Below are 16,888 nucleotides of genomic sequence, written 5' to 3'. Positions count from 1 at the left end.
CAGAATAGGCAGAATAGGTAGAATTAGACAAGCACTAGAAGGCAGCAAATATTTCAAATCAAATGGCACGTTTCCTTTTGATAGTGTATCCAAGGGATTTCAGTAAGATTATTAAGCTATTTTAACACAATGTACTTGAGCAGCCAGCAAATGAAATGTGGAACACTGTGACTTGACAGTTTTTTGGATGTAATTGAACACAGTTTATCTACAGCACCATCTGGTGACACTCAGCTGTTACTGTAATATTCACATCTCTTCCATGACTAAAATGGAATGACTAAAGACAAATTCCCCACTTTTTTTTTTTTTTTACCCCAGGATGCATTCATTCTTGGTTTGGAGCTCAGAACCAGACAGAGGAACAGGAGCACATCGCTTTGCAAATGCTGTTGTCTGAAAAACATGACAAATCATAACAGACTACCTCATGGAGAACACACAAGAAACACTTCAACCCAAGGCATGAACAAGTATATAAAAGGGAATGAATAAGGAACTGGCAATGTCTGGCTGAGCTTACATAATCACTGGTGCAACCAACACTTCAAAATGAACTTGTTTTAGTGTCCGCACTAACAGTACCTTCATCCAGGATCATTTATTTGACCACATAACACTCATCTTTGTTCCAGAATCTTCTAAATTTGTATGACTGGTCCTAAGGAGTTGAATAATTTTCTGTAACAGCATGGTGCGGACAGTATTTCTGGCTGCACGGTTTATATTAATGCAATTCTTTTAATACGTTATCGATTGGAGCTTGTATGGTGGAAGCTCCACATAAATGTGTATAAGAGAAAACACGAGACGCTGATGAGGGAACGGGTGTGTATAGCTGCTAAAATATACAGTCAGGTCCGTAAGTCTGTCTTGTTTTTTTCAGCCTAATGATGGCCTCCTTCACTTGCATCGACACCTCTTTAGACTGCATATTGGGAGTTCCCATGAACAGCTACCAAATGCAAATTCAACACTTGGAATCAACTCCAGACCTTTTATCTCCTTAATTTGTCATGAATTAATCAGGAAAAAGGGCAAACCTGGCCATGAAACTGCTTATCAGTTAATTGTCCAATTACTTTTGAGTCTGGGAAAATGGAGGGACTCTGTAAAACATGGCTGTAATTCCTAAAACAGCAATATTTTTGTTAAATCTCTTGAATTAAAGCTGAAAGTCTACACTTCAATCACATCCTGACTGGTTCATTTGACATCCATTGTGGTGGGGTACAGAGACAAAATTACAAAAAAATGTATCACAGTCCAAATACTTATGGACCTGACTGTAAGTGACAAATGACGTTCCACAACAGTAACTATAAATGGACAAAACGTATGGCGTCATTCTTTAGTTAATAAAAAAAATAATCGTTGGCAGTTTGCTGTGGTTCAATTGGAATAAAACACTTTAGGATGTAATGTTACTGGAAAATAATCAACTTTGGTGTGGTAACACATCACACCACCCCACTGTTGATTATTTTGCGATAAAAGCATGCCGTGAATATTTTATTCCTTACATAATACTAAGAATTTTATAATATGGGGTGTATCTTAAATACTAGTGTTTGAAAGAACATTATTAGAATTCATGCTAACAAGTAATGGACATTGAGTTGCTCAGTCAGCAGACATAAATAATGCATCATAAATAGACGCTAGCAAAGAGATTACGCTGCTGTGGCACGCATAAAACACACTCAGCCATGCAGAAGACACAATGACCTCAAACTATATGTTACACATAACACATTTAACTTTACTTTCAGTGAACAATTAACATGTAACATTTGTACACGATTGTTTCATGTGTAAAGAAAATAATTTCTCAGCCTTAAAACTGATGTATGCTGACACAATTACACACAGTCACTTTAAATATTTTCTTGAAAAATTCATACAAAAAAAAACATACTGTCTTGTTAGAATGGATTCTACAAGTTCTAGCATCTGGGATGTTTCCTAAAATGACTGATGTTCTAGTAATTAATTGGATGAATTTGAGCGTTTGACACATAGGAAATAGTTTGGATTAGATGGAGTTACCTTTTTTATGCTTTTCATAGATGGTTCAATGCTGGTCACACTTCTGGAACCATTTAATATTGCAAAAAAAAATTAATAGGATGTGACATAACACACTAACGGTTAGCTTGTATCTTGCTCATATTGCTCATATCTCCGCATATTATCCAGTCAAAGGCATGCGTTGATGTGGAATGTCAGTGTCTTTTTTCGCTGCAACTATCAATAGGTCTTACTCTCCTAATATTCTTTCCTTATGTCAGCTCACACTTTCAGCATGCAGGGTAATCATCATTAAGAATATCTGGTAACATAACATGCAACTATGCAGGATGACTACTACTTCCACTATTGTGCAAATGCAAAGACATGGTAGACATCAATATGAGCCCCATTATTAAGGAATTTAAACAACTGCATGGCTGCCACGAAAAATCCCAACAGCAATCAAATACATAGCTCATGTAAAACCTAATTAATGACTGCAAATAGATGAATAAATAATCATGTGTGGTACGGTACCTATGCCTTATTGCACTCAATAATCTCTCAAGCTGATAGTGCGCTGGGAGGTGAATCCATATGAATGTTAGAACACAAATTAATACAAATGGACGTTATCTGGCTGACTGGATATATTAACTAAAATCTCTCTTTCCAAATATTAGCTGAAATGTTAGTGTTAAAAAGGCATGTACAACAAATCAAACACTAAACGGCACTGTAGTCTGTGGATAACAAAGGTTTCTAGGTGACATTGGGACTGGCGAGATAAATTAGAGAAGCTACACAGAGACAAACAGACAAACCAAAGCCTCAATGTAAAACATCATTAGTTGCAGGCACATTTTCTTTTTGCAGCTATCAACATTAGTCTCAGTTGGTGTGGAAAACAGGATAAGATTATTCTAGGCTTCACAGGTCTTCAGCATGGACAGCTAGATTTGGGATTAGGTTCTTGGTTGAGCCTCACCCTCCCATCCTCCCTCTCCACATTCCTATAGATAAGAGATTTTTGGGCCTTCAAACGACATGCCAGGCACATGAAAATGGAGTCCACATTCTGGCTCTCCTTGGGGTCTTTGGCAGATGTCTCAAACAGCAGCATGTTGTGTGCATCAGCGAACTTGAGCGCCATGTTGGACGGGACCTGGATTTGGTCCACCAGGTCACACTTGTTACCGACCAGGACGCGGGGCACTGAGGCCGACACACGGTGCCCGTTGCACTCCTGGATCCATGTCTTCAGGTTCTCAAATGAGGCCATTTTGGTGACATCATAGACAAAGACAACAGCATGGACATTTCGATAGTAGTGCTCCACCATGCTTTTGCGGAAGCGTTCCTGGCCGGCCGTATCCCATACCTGCACCTGTACACACAAATATGACGAAAGAACACAAAACAGAGTAGACTCAGCTGAATGGAGGGTAGTTCATAAGAATTCTTTCATTCATTTGTTCACGTTCAGTAACTGCTTCATCATGGTCAAGGTAGCAGTGGATCTGGAGCCTAGGAACAGGAATAGATCCTGGATGGGAGACCAGTCCATTGCAGGTCACCATATACACACACTTACACAGACATCGATTCCTAGCGGCAGTTTAGCATAGCCAATCCACCTACTTGCATGTTTTTGGCAGGTAGGAGAAAACTGGAGAACCTGGAGGAAACCCACAAACATGCAAAAACAAGACAGGAACCTGAGCTCAGGATCAAATCAGAGACCCTGGAGCTGTGAACCGGCAAAGTCACCCACTGTGCCACCGCGCCACCCAAGCACTTTCCAGTCACAATCAAAAAACATTTTATTGTTCCCCACACAAAGTATAGGTTCTCCATTGCGTTGTAAAACTAATTTTTTTGCCCATATTAATGTAATTTCTCAAGCTGACTCAAGCTCAAGTCAATGCCAAAGATCTAGCACCAACCAAGACTGATGGATGCATTCTGTGAAATACTGAACTTGACCGAAAGACACAGTATAAGGAAAGATGGCTTGGGCCAAAGAGTATACACCTATGGTGTACCAGTTTGAGTTTCAGTGCCTATAGTGGCTAGAGAAGTATTCTGATGTACAATTTACTGAGGTAGTGGAACTGTGATGAAGTGGGCAGTGTTGCTGCCTCACGGCTTCAGGGTCCCTGGTTCGTTCCTTAGCTTGAGTTACCATCTGTGCAGATCTTCAGATGTTCTCCTTGTGTCTGCGTGGGTTTGCTCTGGGTTCTCCGGTTTCCTCCCACCTCCCAAAAACATGCTGTTAGGTAGATTGTTTACTCTATTGTCAAAAGACTTAAGAGAATGAGGGTGTAAATGTGCATGTGTGTGTATACTGCTGGAGTCCCATCCAGGGTGTATTCCCTCCTTACGCCCAGGGATAGGCTCTGGATCCATCACAACCCTGACCAGAATAAAATGTTTACTGAAGATAAATGAATTAAATAATGAACGTGATTTCCAAAGCTGACTCAAGCCATGACACACCAAGACAATATCGGTGATCTGATGTCATCCAAAATCGACGAATCAGCTCATGCGTTCTGTGAAACATTCTGTGATAAAGCCTGCGTGCCAAATCGTGTACTATTGTACTAAAAAGCATGCCACCTACACTGCACCAGTATCAGTGCCTATAGTGGCTTGAACATAGTATTCTGATGTACAGTTTAGTGAGGGTTTCACATAGGAAAGATAATATTTTCACACAAATGTGTTGCAAAAATGTAATCAGATACAGCAGAACAACAGAGATTGCTCACTGCCTGTAATATATGCGTAAAAACATCACATTGTGAATGTATTACTATCCATTGTGATTGTGATATATTAAAACACAATAGTGAATCCATACTGTGATATGGTTAAAGGCAGGAGATATTTTAATCCAAATACATTGTGAAAGTGCTTCTTTGAGCGCACATACACAATCAATTATTCAGGAGTGCGACACGAATCTCAGTGTAAACATGAAGGGAAGAAAATACAACCAGAGACATTTCCCGGAAACACACATCCAATTCATTGCCTTGATCTGAAACATGACATGATATAAATTGCGCACGCTTTTGATTTATTTGTTTGTTTTTCCCATGACCCACCTTTATCCTCTCACCCTCGATTTCGACCGCCTTCTCCCTGAAATCCACTCCGATCGTGGCCTCCGTCTTGGCCGGAAAAGAGCCGCCGGTGAAGCGGAACGTTAAGCACGTCTTGCCCACGTTCGAGTCGCCGATCACGATGATTTTGAAGATTCGCGTTTGCACGCTGCGCTCGAGAGACGTGCTCAGGTCCAAGGAGTTGGACGCGAGCCCGGCTCCTTCTCCGCGCCCGTGCGCTTGGTTCGCCATCGCGGCGAAGTGATGCTCGCCCACACACGCGCGCGCGCACGCACGCACTCGCGTGCTCGTGCACGGCTGCTCTTCTGGTGGGGATGGAGGAAAGAGCTTGCACTCAGATGCACTCTTGAATTCAAGGCAGGCAAGTGCATGGTCATTAGCGCAATGATGCAAAGCTAACTATGGTCAGTGGCGTGTCTCTTATGTATAGGCCACAGGTTCCCAACCCTGATCCTGCAGGACCCGCAGTCCTGCCCATTTTTTCAATCAGGTGTGTTGGGAGCAATATACTAAAATATAAAGGACAATGTGTACTCCAGGACCAGGATTGGGAACCTGTGGTATAGGACAGTGTTGTGTTTTGCAGAATATCTGATTTGTATCTGTTTGTAAATGGATATATAATTCCATACTGTATTGGTTCCTTAAACTTAATGTATTTGACCAAAATACTTACAATTCTAAAAATAATGATTGAACATCGTCTGGAGGAATTGCAAAGAAATAAGTCACATGTGTGATTTGAGAGTTTGCATGGCAAGACTTATTTGAAGGGTGGCAGTTGCCACCCATGCGACCACCTATCTGATTATGATCACTTATTTCTGCTGGGATCACTTCAGAATTAATAAAAACCAAATAGACCATGTCTGATGCCCAAGCTGTGAACATTCATTTCTGACTGTTCCTGAATATGATCAGAATATTAATCATGCTCTAAGTGATGATTGTATAAGATAGGCAGCTCAGGCCATCTGGCAAAATTATAAGAAAATTGTAACATTAAAATCACAATAACATCAGTAGTAAAACATACAGTTTCACAAAAATTGGAACATCAACACAATTTCTGGTTTCATCAATTTCAATTTATTCATTTAAGGTTGTTCATAAACGTGCCTGTCCAAAAACCTTTCTTTGGGCAGTTGCAGTAATTCTGTTACAGAATTGGCTGCTTGTGTCTAGCTGTTGTTAAAACTGTCAGAACAATGCTAACATTTGTGCCTACAAGGCTCCCTTTCTACTCCAACAGTGAAAGGCTGTGTTGTTGTGGATGGTTTACATCCTGAGGCTGTTTGTTAGACATACATTTACATTGCATACAAACAGTAGAAATGATTCAAATGAAATCTATCGTGGCATATAAAAATATACATTTATGTATCTTTTTTTAAATTTTCAAAACATTGATGTATAAGAGGTGGATGTGTAATTTTATGTACAAACCAATATTTCCATAAATTAAGTACAAAAACATTAAAGAAATCCCGTGGGTTCTCTGCAACATTAGTGTGTTGGTTCCCAACTGAAGACTGCAACAATACTTACTATTTTTTTTTAAGAAGAAAGAAGGATAATGCCCATTTGTGAATTGCTGAGATTTTTCTAGGAACATTAAATGCAGCTTTCTATTTACACTGGTTTACAAGGAAATAGTGTCCATGCCTTAAACTGTTTTAACTTCAGTTTAACACATATTTTCTCCTTCACATGTTCAGTTCACCTGAAGGTATGTTGCTTTGAAGTCCATTCCCAAGGCATTTTTGGCATTACACTTATAAATTCCAGAGTTCATAAGGCTGGGATCCTGTATGACCAAAGTACCATCCTCTGTCATGTAAATTCCACCCAAAGAGGTGAAGCGATTATTGGGCACAAGTGTGGTCCGCCCAGGCAGAGTCCATGAAATGTCTGGTTTAGGCGTCCCAGTAGCAATGCATTTAAGTGTCACTGGAGACCCCTTAGCAACTCTTATTATGGATGGGGGTGCACTAGTGATCTGTGGTGGAAGTACCATAATAGTCACAGGATAAGACAGTGTTGATGATCCAAATGTGTTAGTGGCTTTGCAAATGTAAGTACCCCGATCAGATTTTGCAGTTTCTCTAAGCTGAAGGGTTCCATTTGATAAAAAGGTGACTCGTCCAATAACCTGAGGCCTGTCCAATACCAAACCATTTGGAAGAGTCCATGTGATGGTTGCTTGGGGCCAGCCTTCCACTGTGCATGGCATGTTTAGTGTCTGTCCAAATGAAATCTTCATAGGTGTTGGTGTACCTCGAATTTGAGGCTTTCTTCCAGGCTCCAAAGCATAGCGTTTTTCTGCTTGTCCTGCAACATTTTTGGCCAAGCAACGATAAACACCTTTGTCACTGGGCACTGGCTGAATAATATGCAAATTGCCATTTTCCAAAGAGTGAATAAACCTCTTTAGTTTCATTCCTGGAACCAGGACTGTGCTGTTGGGCAGAATCCAGACAGACTCTGGCTTGGGTTTTCCCATAGCCTGGCACTGTAAGATGATGTCATCTCCATCAGGTTTGAGGGATAACATCTCAATATTTGGAATAAGGAAGCTTGGTTTTTCCGCAAGTGAAGCAACTTCAAGGTCAATTGCTAGGCTGGCCTCTCCCAGGTAATTTCTGGCCACACAGAGAAACTTACCTTCATCAGTTTTCCGGATGCCTCGCAATTCAAGAGTACCATTCTTATGGACTTGGAATCTGCCTCCAACATAAGGTGTAGGCAAGGACATGCCAAAAGATGTTGTCCATGTTATCTGGGGCTCAGGCATGCCCTCGGCTTTGCAGTGCATCAACACAGTCTGATAGGACACTGCCAAAACTCTACTGTCAGTTTGTCCACTTTTTCCATTGATATATGGCTCACTGACCTCTACTTGGAGCTTCACATTCTTAATGTCATCACCAGCTGAGTTCCTTGCAACACAAGTGTACTTTCCCTGGTCTGCCAATGTGACCTTATTTATGATCAGTGTTCCATCTTTGAGTATTTGATATTTGACTGAAGATAAAGTTATCATTTCATTGTTTGGTGAAATCCAGATAATTGTAGGTGGAGGTTCACCAGTAGCATCACACTTCAGCTGGGCTGACTGGCCAAGCGGAAAGCGGAGAGGAACTTGGTCTTTGGAGGAAATTTGGGGTGAATTTTGGACAACTTGAACGCTCACTTTCATTGCATCCTCTCCCAGCGTGTTCTTCGCGTAGCATGTGTAATCGCCTTCGTCGCTTTTTCCCATATGTGGCAACAAGAGTGTTCCATTCTCAAATATGATATAGCGACGACTGCGAGTTCCACTGTCGTCTGATTGGAGAGCATTGTTTATCATTGTGCCATCAGGGAGACTCCAAGACACTTCGGGGTCTGGAAGACCTGAAGCTACACAATCCACAAGGAAGTTCTCTCCATTTGTAACTCTCTTCTGTTGACTGCCCATGTTCTCTATTTTAGGTGGCTTCATCAGGACCTCAAGTTCAAATAGTTCCATATCCTCACCATTGGGCCTTTGATACATGCACAAGTAACTTCCTCTATCTTTTTCAGTCAGTTGCAGGATCCTGAGTGTGCCATTAGGGAAAGCACTGATGTGTCTGTGAGGACTAGAGACAAATAAGAAATCAGAATGTGAACACGTGTTATTATTTTTATGACTGTTGTTATTTTACTAATCTAGGATATCTGCAGCATTGTTTTGTTACATGCTCAGGAAAAAAAATGATGTAAATCTCAGGCATGGATTGTTACAAGTTATGCAATGTGAAGTTTAATTGAAATTCCTGTGTGCCACATCATTATTGTTTCATCTGGATCAGCAAAATTTATTTGGGTTTCCTGTCTGACACCACAGATTGTTTAAGGTTTTTCAGACATTGTTTGAATAACAGTAATGATGAATATATTTTTCAGTAAATAAGAGTCAGGTGTGGTTTTAATTATCTCACACCAGCTGTGTTTTGTACAGGATTGTGCCTCCTATACTGGTGGGCCTGTGGCTTTTGAAGTATTTATGTAGAAAATCATACATTTTTATTGCAATATAATCACAGTATAATGTCATTTTAACTCTAACATAAATGCTTACTTGTTTACTTGTGTTTACAATGCATTCATACCTGTAGTGATGTTCAAGCAGTGTTTTAGATGGCAGCCTCCAGACCGTACCTCTGTGGTAGTCAGCTGACTCAGGACAGTGTAGGAACACTGTAGAGCCATACATCGCTGAAACACTATGTTGCTGAGATGGACCTTTCCAAGGACCTGGGGACTCCTGCCAGATATCCAGCTTCACTACTCTCTGAGCAAACCCAACCACATTTGTGGCTGAACACTCATATCGTCCTGCGTCCACAGGAATGATACTTTTGATGTAGAGTGTGCCATTGGGGAAAATAAAGAGACGCCTCCCAATGAACTGTGTAGGTTTCAGCTGTGAACCATCAGGAAGAACCCACTTAAGAAGTGGCTCAGGTTCTCCCTTAGCTGTGCAGTGTACATAGATACTTCTTCCAGTGTTAATATGTATACTCTCAGATGACTCTTCTTTGATTGTTGGTGGCAATGCAGCAACATGTAGCCGATAGGTCAGAGTGTCAGCACCCGCTGCATTACTAGCAATACACTTGTAGTTGCCTTTAATGGAAAAGTTTGCCGAGTGAATGCTTAGTGTTCCGTTAGGAAAAAGGGAGATAGGTCTATCAAGAGGCAGCAACTCTCGCACAATGGTTCTATCTGGAAGAATCCAGGAGACCTGAGCTCGGGGCTTGCCTTCTGTGATGCAGTCCAAACTGATTGGTTTCCCCAAATATACAGAAACATCTCTGTATTTGGGGCCCTCTATTTTGGGAGGTTCTGTCTGTACAATTAGAGTGACCACCATGCGATCTGAGCCAAAGTCGTTCTGTGCAGTGCAAAGGTATTGACCTCTGTCCTGCAGCTGTACATTCTTTATAACAAATGAACCATTTGGAAGAACCTCAAATCGTTGTCCATGTTTGGTGCTGGCTTGAATTGTAGCACCTGTATGGGAAATATATAAAGAGGAATCAATTACATCTGTTGCTGTATTAAGAACCTAGATAGACACAACATTTTCAGTTGTTTTTCTCATGCATCTAAGTTTTAGTTTATTTCTTAGTCCATCAAAACAGCAGACTTTTTTTGGTGTATATATCATGTGCTCTTTTAAAATATACACAGTTCTCGGTATGGTGCTTTTGCATTTACTATGTAAACACTGACTTGGGTAATCTGTATAAATATATACAATGAGTCTGTACATTCAGCACATGATGTTTAAACACTTTATTCTGTATAACTCAAATATTGCAAATATACATTGGAAGCTGCTCTTCAATTTTTATGAACAAAAAGTAGTCTAATATATAATTAAAAACCATATACTTTTTTTGCAGACTATGTATTGTGTATATACACTATACGGCCAAAAGTTTGTGGACACCTGACCATCACACCCATATGTGGGCCAACCCCAAACTGTTGCCACAAAGATGGATGCACATAATTGTATTGTATGTCTTTGTATGCTGTAGCATTAGGGACCTAGCCCAAACCTGTTTCAGTATGACAGTGCCAATGTGCACAATGTGAGGTTCATAAAGAAATGGTTTGCCAGTGTTGGAGTGGAAGAACTCAAGTGGCATGCACAAAGCCCTGACCTCAACCCCACTGAACACCTTTGTGATGAGCTGGAATGCCGACTGCACCACAGGCCTCCTCACCCGACTTCAGTGCTGACCTCACTAATGTTCTTGTGGCTAAATGGGCAAACCCCACAGCCACATTCCAAAATCTAGTGGACAGCCTTCCCAGAAGAGCGGAGGTTATTATAACAGCAAAGGGGAGACTAAATCTGGAATGGGATGCTCAAACGCCCATATTGTTGTGATGGTCCACGAACTCTTGGCTATGTAGTGTACAGTATATACTCTAATCATATTGGTTACCCACCTGTAGAGACTTTTGTCCAGGAAATAACAGGCTTGGGGTCTCCTGATACCTGACAGCGTAGAAGAACATTTGTCTCTGCCAGCACAGACACAGTGGCTGAGTCAACTGTCATTATTCTGGGTTTCACACCACTCCCCATCAAGTTTGGAAAGGGAAGAGCAGTGCTTAGTTTCTTCGGTCCAAAGTTACTGTAGTGCCAGCGACTGCCGTATAGTATGCTGGCTGTGGAATGTGGCTTACTAGTAGCTCCTATCATAGAAGGGGGTGTTACAGGCTTGTAGATACTTGGAAAATTTGGAGGTGGATGTAGTTTTGGGGTAGGATTGTAAATTCTTGGTTTGGGAGTAACTAGCTTTCCTGACTGGGCTAAGTGGTGGGCATCAAGCTGGGATTGTCGGTATCTGTTTCGAAGCCTATTGAAGAGCAAGTAGTCCCTTACTTGGGATGAGCTACCATATGGTGCTACAGTTTTGGGAAAGGGGGTTGCTGCTGACCAAGGGATGTAAGGTGTAGGGTTTGCTGTTTGTGCTGTGATTTCAGGCCGATTAGTGAACCCTGCATTCCTTCCGCTTGTGTGCAATATATGCAAGGTTCTGTCAAGTAAAGAGTAGTGCTTTGATCCATGAACTCTGGGCCAGACTGGGATGCGGTTGGTATAAGTCCATAAGGGAGAAGTGGTATAAGGCCTTGGTGTAACTGAGATTTGTTTTCTTCTCTGAGCTAACCAGGGGTGGACAGGCAAACCAGGACTTTCAGGTCTGTTCATTGAGTTGTCCACTCTGTGTCTAATGCTATTAGAAAGGACTGGTTTCTCTGTAGTTAGTGGTTCATTGTGCGGTACAGGAGGTTTAATGTTAGTGATTTGAAGTAGGAGAGGAGAACTTGTACTTGTTATCTTTTGTCTATTATTTTCTTTATTTGTTGTACCATTACTCCAATTAATATCCTCAATGATTTTGTGTACATACCACTTATCTTGTGTTGGTATTAACATGACAGGAGCCCCAGAAGTTGTAATTGTAAGTTTTCCTTCTTTTGGTAATGTAGCTTTTTTGTTAGTTTGAGGCTTCTCTGTTATGTCTACATTTAAACTGTCTTTAATTTTTGGGTCATGTTCACTCAAAATATCTGAACCTGTGAATGGCTTTCTTTCTGGTCTCTTATTCATAGTTTGAAAGTGAGTGTTTTTGGTGGTGAAAGATTCAGGAGCTGTTGTAGTTAATAAAGGTGTGAATGCTACTTCTGTTGTGGTTGGTGGGGGATGAGTAGCTCTGTGCGGATGTAGCCTTCTTGAATGAGGTCTTCTTCTATATGGTGGTCTCCGTCTTGGGTTGGGGATGCGATTATTTGCCCTTATTTTCTCCTCTAATATTTGTCTTTCAGTCTGTTTCTCAGTTTGTGTCACAGGTTGCAAGTTTGAGCTAATAGGAGATAATGTGGTTGGGTAAAGATTTATTGAAGACATTTTTGTAATGTTTGAATCCTCAGACTTTTGATGCAGATGTTGTGTTCTCTGTCGTGAACTGCGGTCTATAGGCTTTCTGTTATGGGACTGTACTAACTGCTTAGTCTTGAAATCATTTATATGACTACTCGTAGTAGCACTGGTAGTAAAAGAGAGAGTGACAGGAGCAGATGTGGTTGTAGTTCTAGTGGTTGTAATTGTAGTGGTTGTAGTTGTTTTCACTGCTGTTGTGGCTGCAACTGTTGTCATAATTGTTGCTGGTTGCATAGTTGAGACTTTAGCATTGGCTTTTGCTAACATTTGTGCCCAGCGGCCTGGGTCAAGCTGTTTGACAGATTTATTTGGTTTTCTCCCTTTCTCATTGATCTTTTTTCCTTTAAAGCCCTGTCGATAAAGTCCACCTGTACTCCTGTCTTTTCCAAGCACCCTGTGCGGTGTTTGTGTAACAGCCAACTGCTTGATTTCTTGATATCCTGACCCCTCTGCGTCCTCCTTGTCATACAATGGTGATTCACCATTGATCACACCAACATCTGTGAGGTCTTCCTCTTTTTCACCTGTTACAACAACCAAATGAGACAACATGTCTGCCCCATGAAGGTTAGCTGCTAAACAACTGTATTCCCCGGCATCTTCATTCTTCACTTGTTTTATAATCAGAGTGTTATTTTGTGACACATAGATTCTTCCCAATGCATTGGATGCCTTTAGAATCTGATGATTTGGTAGGAACCATCTCGTTTCAATTGGCTGTGGTGAAGTAACTGAACAGGGAAGACTGAGAGATTCCCCATTCTCCACAGACATTTTCTTTCCATTTAGGTCACTAGGACTGAGGAGACGTTCCCTAACTATAAGCCTATATGAAACTATGTCTACTTCTGTCTCCGTACGCACAAAGCAGTGATAGAGCCCAGTGTCTGACAGGCTTGTGTTTTTGATGACTAATCTGTTATGGTCTGAAGTAATTCTGTGGGAATCTGTTTTGTCTAAAGTAGTTAGGTCTGGAAGCATCCACTCAACAGACAGATGCCCTGAACTCCGTATATTACAGTTAAGAATGGCCTCAGAGTGCTCCAACACAATTTGAATCCTCTCCAGGGTTCCTCTTGGAATCAAAGCCCAAGAAGAGATTGTATCATCTTGTTCTCCTCTTCCATTTATCTGTTTTGATATATGTGTAGAGAAGTTCATTACCAATTTTTTTGTTGTTGTTTTGCGTCTGTTCAACTGAATAGTAACCTTGGGTTGCAGCAACCAGGCTGGTTCAGCCATCAAATGTCCTTTGAGTTCAGTAAAGTAAGGGGAGTCCTCACTTGTGACCTGGGAGTACTGAAAGGTCACCTTTGAAGTGTTCTCATGCCTTGCGCCTCGCTCTAAGATGGCTGGGCTTTCATAGTAGTATGCAACAAGTCTCCATAGGTTCTGGAGAGCATCCCTGTCAATCTCACACTCAAGTAGGGTTAGTAAGGTCACATTCACTGCCACCTCATCTGACCTTTTCAGCTTCTCCCATACCATGGAGGTTCCTTCAACTGGACGGTTTACATCACAAGCCACATGGGCCCTGTTCCCATGGCTGTCAGACAACGTGAAGGCCAAGTGGCCCAGTGGACGCTCCAAGTCCTTGGTGTATGGGAGGTCTGGTTCCTGGTCCTCCAATGCACTATACTCACCCAGCTTCAGTGGGGACTGTAGAGAAGGCCTGTCACAGGACAGCTGCTGTGCTGAGAGCTGGAAAATCTGGCTGTTGTTGAGAGGTTGTGGTGAGGCACAAACAGCACAATTCTCACTGGATGCAGAGTCCCTTTCCTTCTTGCACTTAATCACTCCTGTAGAGAGGCAGAGCACTAGTAAAATTAGTCCTTTTATGCTTGTTAATCTATTGATCAATAATACGGTTAAGAAAGAATCAGGGCATTTGTTATACCTTTTTGTTTCATGTACATATCATGTACATCACTTTTTGGTGAATTTTTAGTGGTTCAACTGTCCTAGTATTTGTTTTAAACCTTTTTTAATGGAAGGTATTCTTTTCCCACAAGCTTTGATCAAATTACTTTAAATTAAATTAATTAACTACTTAATTAATTCAGCAGGAGTGGTGCTTGCAAAAAGCTTGAGCTAAATTAAAGTACAACATCACAATAATCAGGGTAGGTGTTGAAATCTCACAAAAATCTCACCCTCATGTTTCTTGTCCCACTCTAAAAGCCAATGGAGCTGACAGTCACAAGTCCAGGGATTGTTATGCAGAGAGAAGACTTCTAGTCTGCTCAGGTGCTGAAAAGTACCAGGCAGCAAGTACTGCAGCTGGTTGTCTGCTAGGTGAAGGTGCCGTAGGCCTGAGCCCCAGAATGTCCCCAGGAGAGAGAGGGTGGTGAAGGTGTGTGGATGAAGATCCTGCAACCTGTTGCTCTCTAGCTGAAGCAGTTTCAGTGATGTTAATCCATTAAAGGAGAAAGGCTCAATAAAATTGATTAAGTTGTGGTCTAGGTGAAGGCGGACCAGGCTTGTCAGGCCCTCAAACATACTGGAATCTACTCTTGCTAGCTTGTTGTAGCTCAGCTTCAATATCTGTGAGAGAAAAAAATGTACCTTATATAACTTTTTCAGTGGTAAAACCTAAGGCAGGGGTGACCAATCTTATCCACAAAGAGCTGGTGTGGGTGCAGGTTTTCATTCCAAACAAGCAGGAGCCACATCTGTGGATGTTTGTGGAAAAGATTGAACATCCCTGACCTAAGGCATAATGTATATCTTTCTGCACATTAAAACATATTAATGACAAAGTTGTGTATCGGTTCTGCAGGCACAGACATATACACAAATGATTACATGCACATATGCATATACATGCACACACCTGGAGGGAACGTAATTGGTAAAAAGATCCTGAAGCCACAGTGCTGATCTCATTCCCATGCAACATAAGCATCTCTAGCTGGCGCAGATGTCCAAAATCTGAAGTCCCCACAGCCACAATGCTATTATAGCTTCATGGGAAATATGTTACATCATGAATTAAGATTCATTTCTAATCAAATAATGCTGACGTTTTACAGGAAATTATGCAAAATAAGATGGCTGAAAGTGCATTATTCTCAAATGCAGTGTCAAAGTACTATCACTGATTATACTTGATCAAAATGCAGTTACCATTTAAATTAAAAACTAAATGCAGTTACTCTTAAAATTAGCTAATAAGTTAATATGTCTGCATTTTGCTTACCCCAGATTGACTCTCTCTGTGTCCTTGGGCAGGTTGCGTGGGGGAGATGGGAGATGGCGAAAAGTACAGTGCACCTCTTTGGTGTTGGGGCAACTGCAGGACCTCGGGCAAACACATACACAAGCAGGCAAAATGAGGAGCAGCAGATACAATGCTGCCTTCAGCCAGGGAGCAGAGACACCCAGAGGAGCCATGTCTCTTTCATGCCATCCTCCAACCTGTGGAGAGGACATCTCTGTGAGTATACATCCAAGCACAGTTTAAAAGATCTAGTGGTATAACAGTGATAATGGTATAATGCTATCATGATGCTAATTTGGTTAGACAAAGGTGTTTTTGTCTTCATTTGGCCCATTTACTAACTTTATGGTCAGAAATGAACATGTCTGTGCTAATGTGTGTGGAGAACCATTACGGGAAGTGTGCCATTTGAAATGTCACACATTATACACACACAACGTAAACAGCCTATTTTATCCATCTACTAAATAACTACAGAATAAAGAAAAATGGAGTTTGGCATGTTACTAAGAAACACAAAGCCTTCCATCCTGAAGACTTTGTTGTGACAAAATGTTACAGCTTTACCTCTGACTGTTACAAAGAGCCGACACTGGAGATTCCTTCAACAAATGCTAAATAAATTTCACCGTATCAAGGACTACACGTTTTTAAAAATCTGTTTATGTGTAGCATCTGCCATACAAGTCCCTGTGTCCCTGGGACATTATTAATATAATAGTATGATTTGAATTACAGCCAGCACTACTGTCAGAGCTGCTGTTATATAAAAATTAATCAGCATCGTCTGACTAATCAGAATTGAGCATTCAAAGGTGCTTTTGTATAAATATCATATTTAATAGAATCAATATAATGTCTAACAAACAATTCCAGAATGGCCAAATTTGTTGCCATCATAGAGACATGGAATTAGCTGTGTCCTAGAGTGCACAAGAAGCCAGGAATAAATGCATTTGTTTTAATTTATCTTTTGTGGCTGTATGCCTTATTTTAGGCCCTGCATTTTAATCAGAAAAAATGGCGCTTCATTGT

At 41.1% G+C, this 16,888-nt stretch overlaps 2 protein-coding genes across 2 annotated transcripts; both read right to left on the bottom strand.

Annotated features, from left to right (window-relative positions):
• Positions 1-262: 262 nt before the first annotated feature.
• On the bottom strand, positions 263-5,489 carry rab33a (RAB33A, member RAS oncogene family). Its single transcript, XM_026940382.3, has 2 exons — positions 5,127-5,489; positions 263-3,400 (listed from the first exon to the last, which is right to left on the bottom strand). The coding sequence occupies exons 1-2, from the start codon at positions 5,373-5,375 to the stop codon at positions 2,954-2,956; spliced, it is 696 nt and encodes a 231-aa protein (XP_026796183.1). The 5' UTR covers positions 5,376-5,489; the 3' UTR covers positions 263-2,953.
• Positions 5,490-6,576: 1,087 nt separating this feature from the next.
• si:ch211-159i8.4 (matrix-remodeling-associated protein 5) lies at positions 6,577-16,026 on the bottom strand. The gene is made up of 6 exons (XM_026940331.3): positions 15,833-16,026; positions 15,467-15,596; positions 14,787-15,177; positions 11,136-14,432; positions 9,281-10,184; positions 6,577-8,767 (listed from the first exon to the last, which is right to left on the bottom strand). Exons 1-6 carry the CDS (start codon positions 16,024-16,026, stop codon positions 6,859-6,861), a joined length of 6,825 nt encoding a protein of 2,274 aa, XP_026796132.3. The 3' UTR covers positions 6,577-6,858.
• Positions 16,027-16,888: the final 862 nt, after the last annotated feature.

Source organism: Pangasianodon hypophthalmus, chromosome 7 (assembly GCF_027358585.1).
Source record: "Pangasianodon hypophthalmus isolate fPanHyp1 chromosome 7, fPanHyp1.pri, whole genome shotgun sequence".
Taxonomy (NCBI): domain Eukaryota; kingdom Metazoa; phylum Chordata; class Actinopteri; order Siluriformes; family Pangasiidae; genus Pangasianodon; species Pangasianodon hypophthalmus.
This window is presented reverse-complemented; position numbering and strand designations above follow the sequence as displayed.

What these genes read in the sequence shown, in the direction of transcription:
- rab33a (XM_026940382.3), bottom strand. Translation starts at nt 5,375, where the DNA reads ATGGCGAACCAAGCGCACGGGCGCGGAGAAGGAGCCGGGCTCGCGTCC. An exon ending in TCGAGGGTGAGAGGATAAAG is followed by an intron (nt 3,401 to 5,126) that starts GTGGGTCATGGG and finishes TTGTGTGTACAG; the next exon opens with GTGCAGGTATGGGATACGGC.
- si:ch211-159i8.4 (XM_026940331.3), bottom strand. Translation starts at nt 16,026, where the DNA reads ATGGCTCCTCTGGGTGTCTCTGCTCCCTGGCTGAAGGCAGCATTGTAT. An exon ending in GTGGGACAAGAAACATGAGG is followed by an intron (nt 14,433 to 14,786) that starts GTGAGATTTTTG and finishes GCCTCTCTACAG; the next exon opens with GAGTGATTAAGTGCAAGAAG. An exon ending in CTGCTTGAACATCACTACAG is followed by an intron (nt 8,768 to 9,280) that starts GTATGAATGCAT and finishes ATTTGTCTCTAG; the next exon opens with TCCTCACAGACACATCAGTG.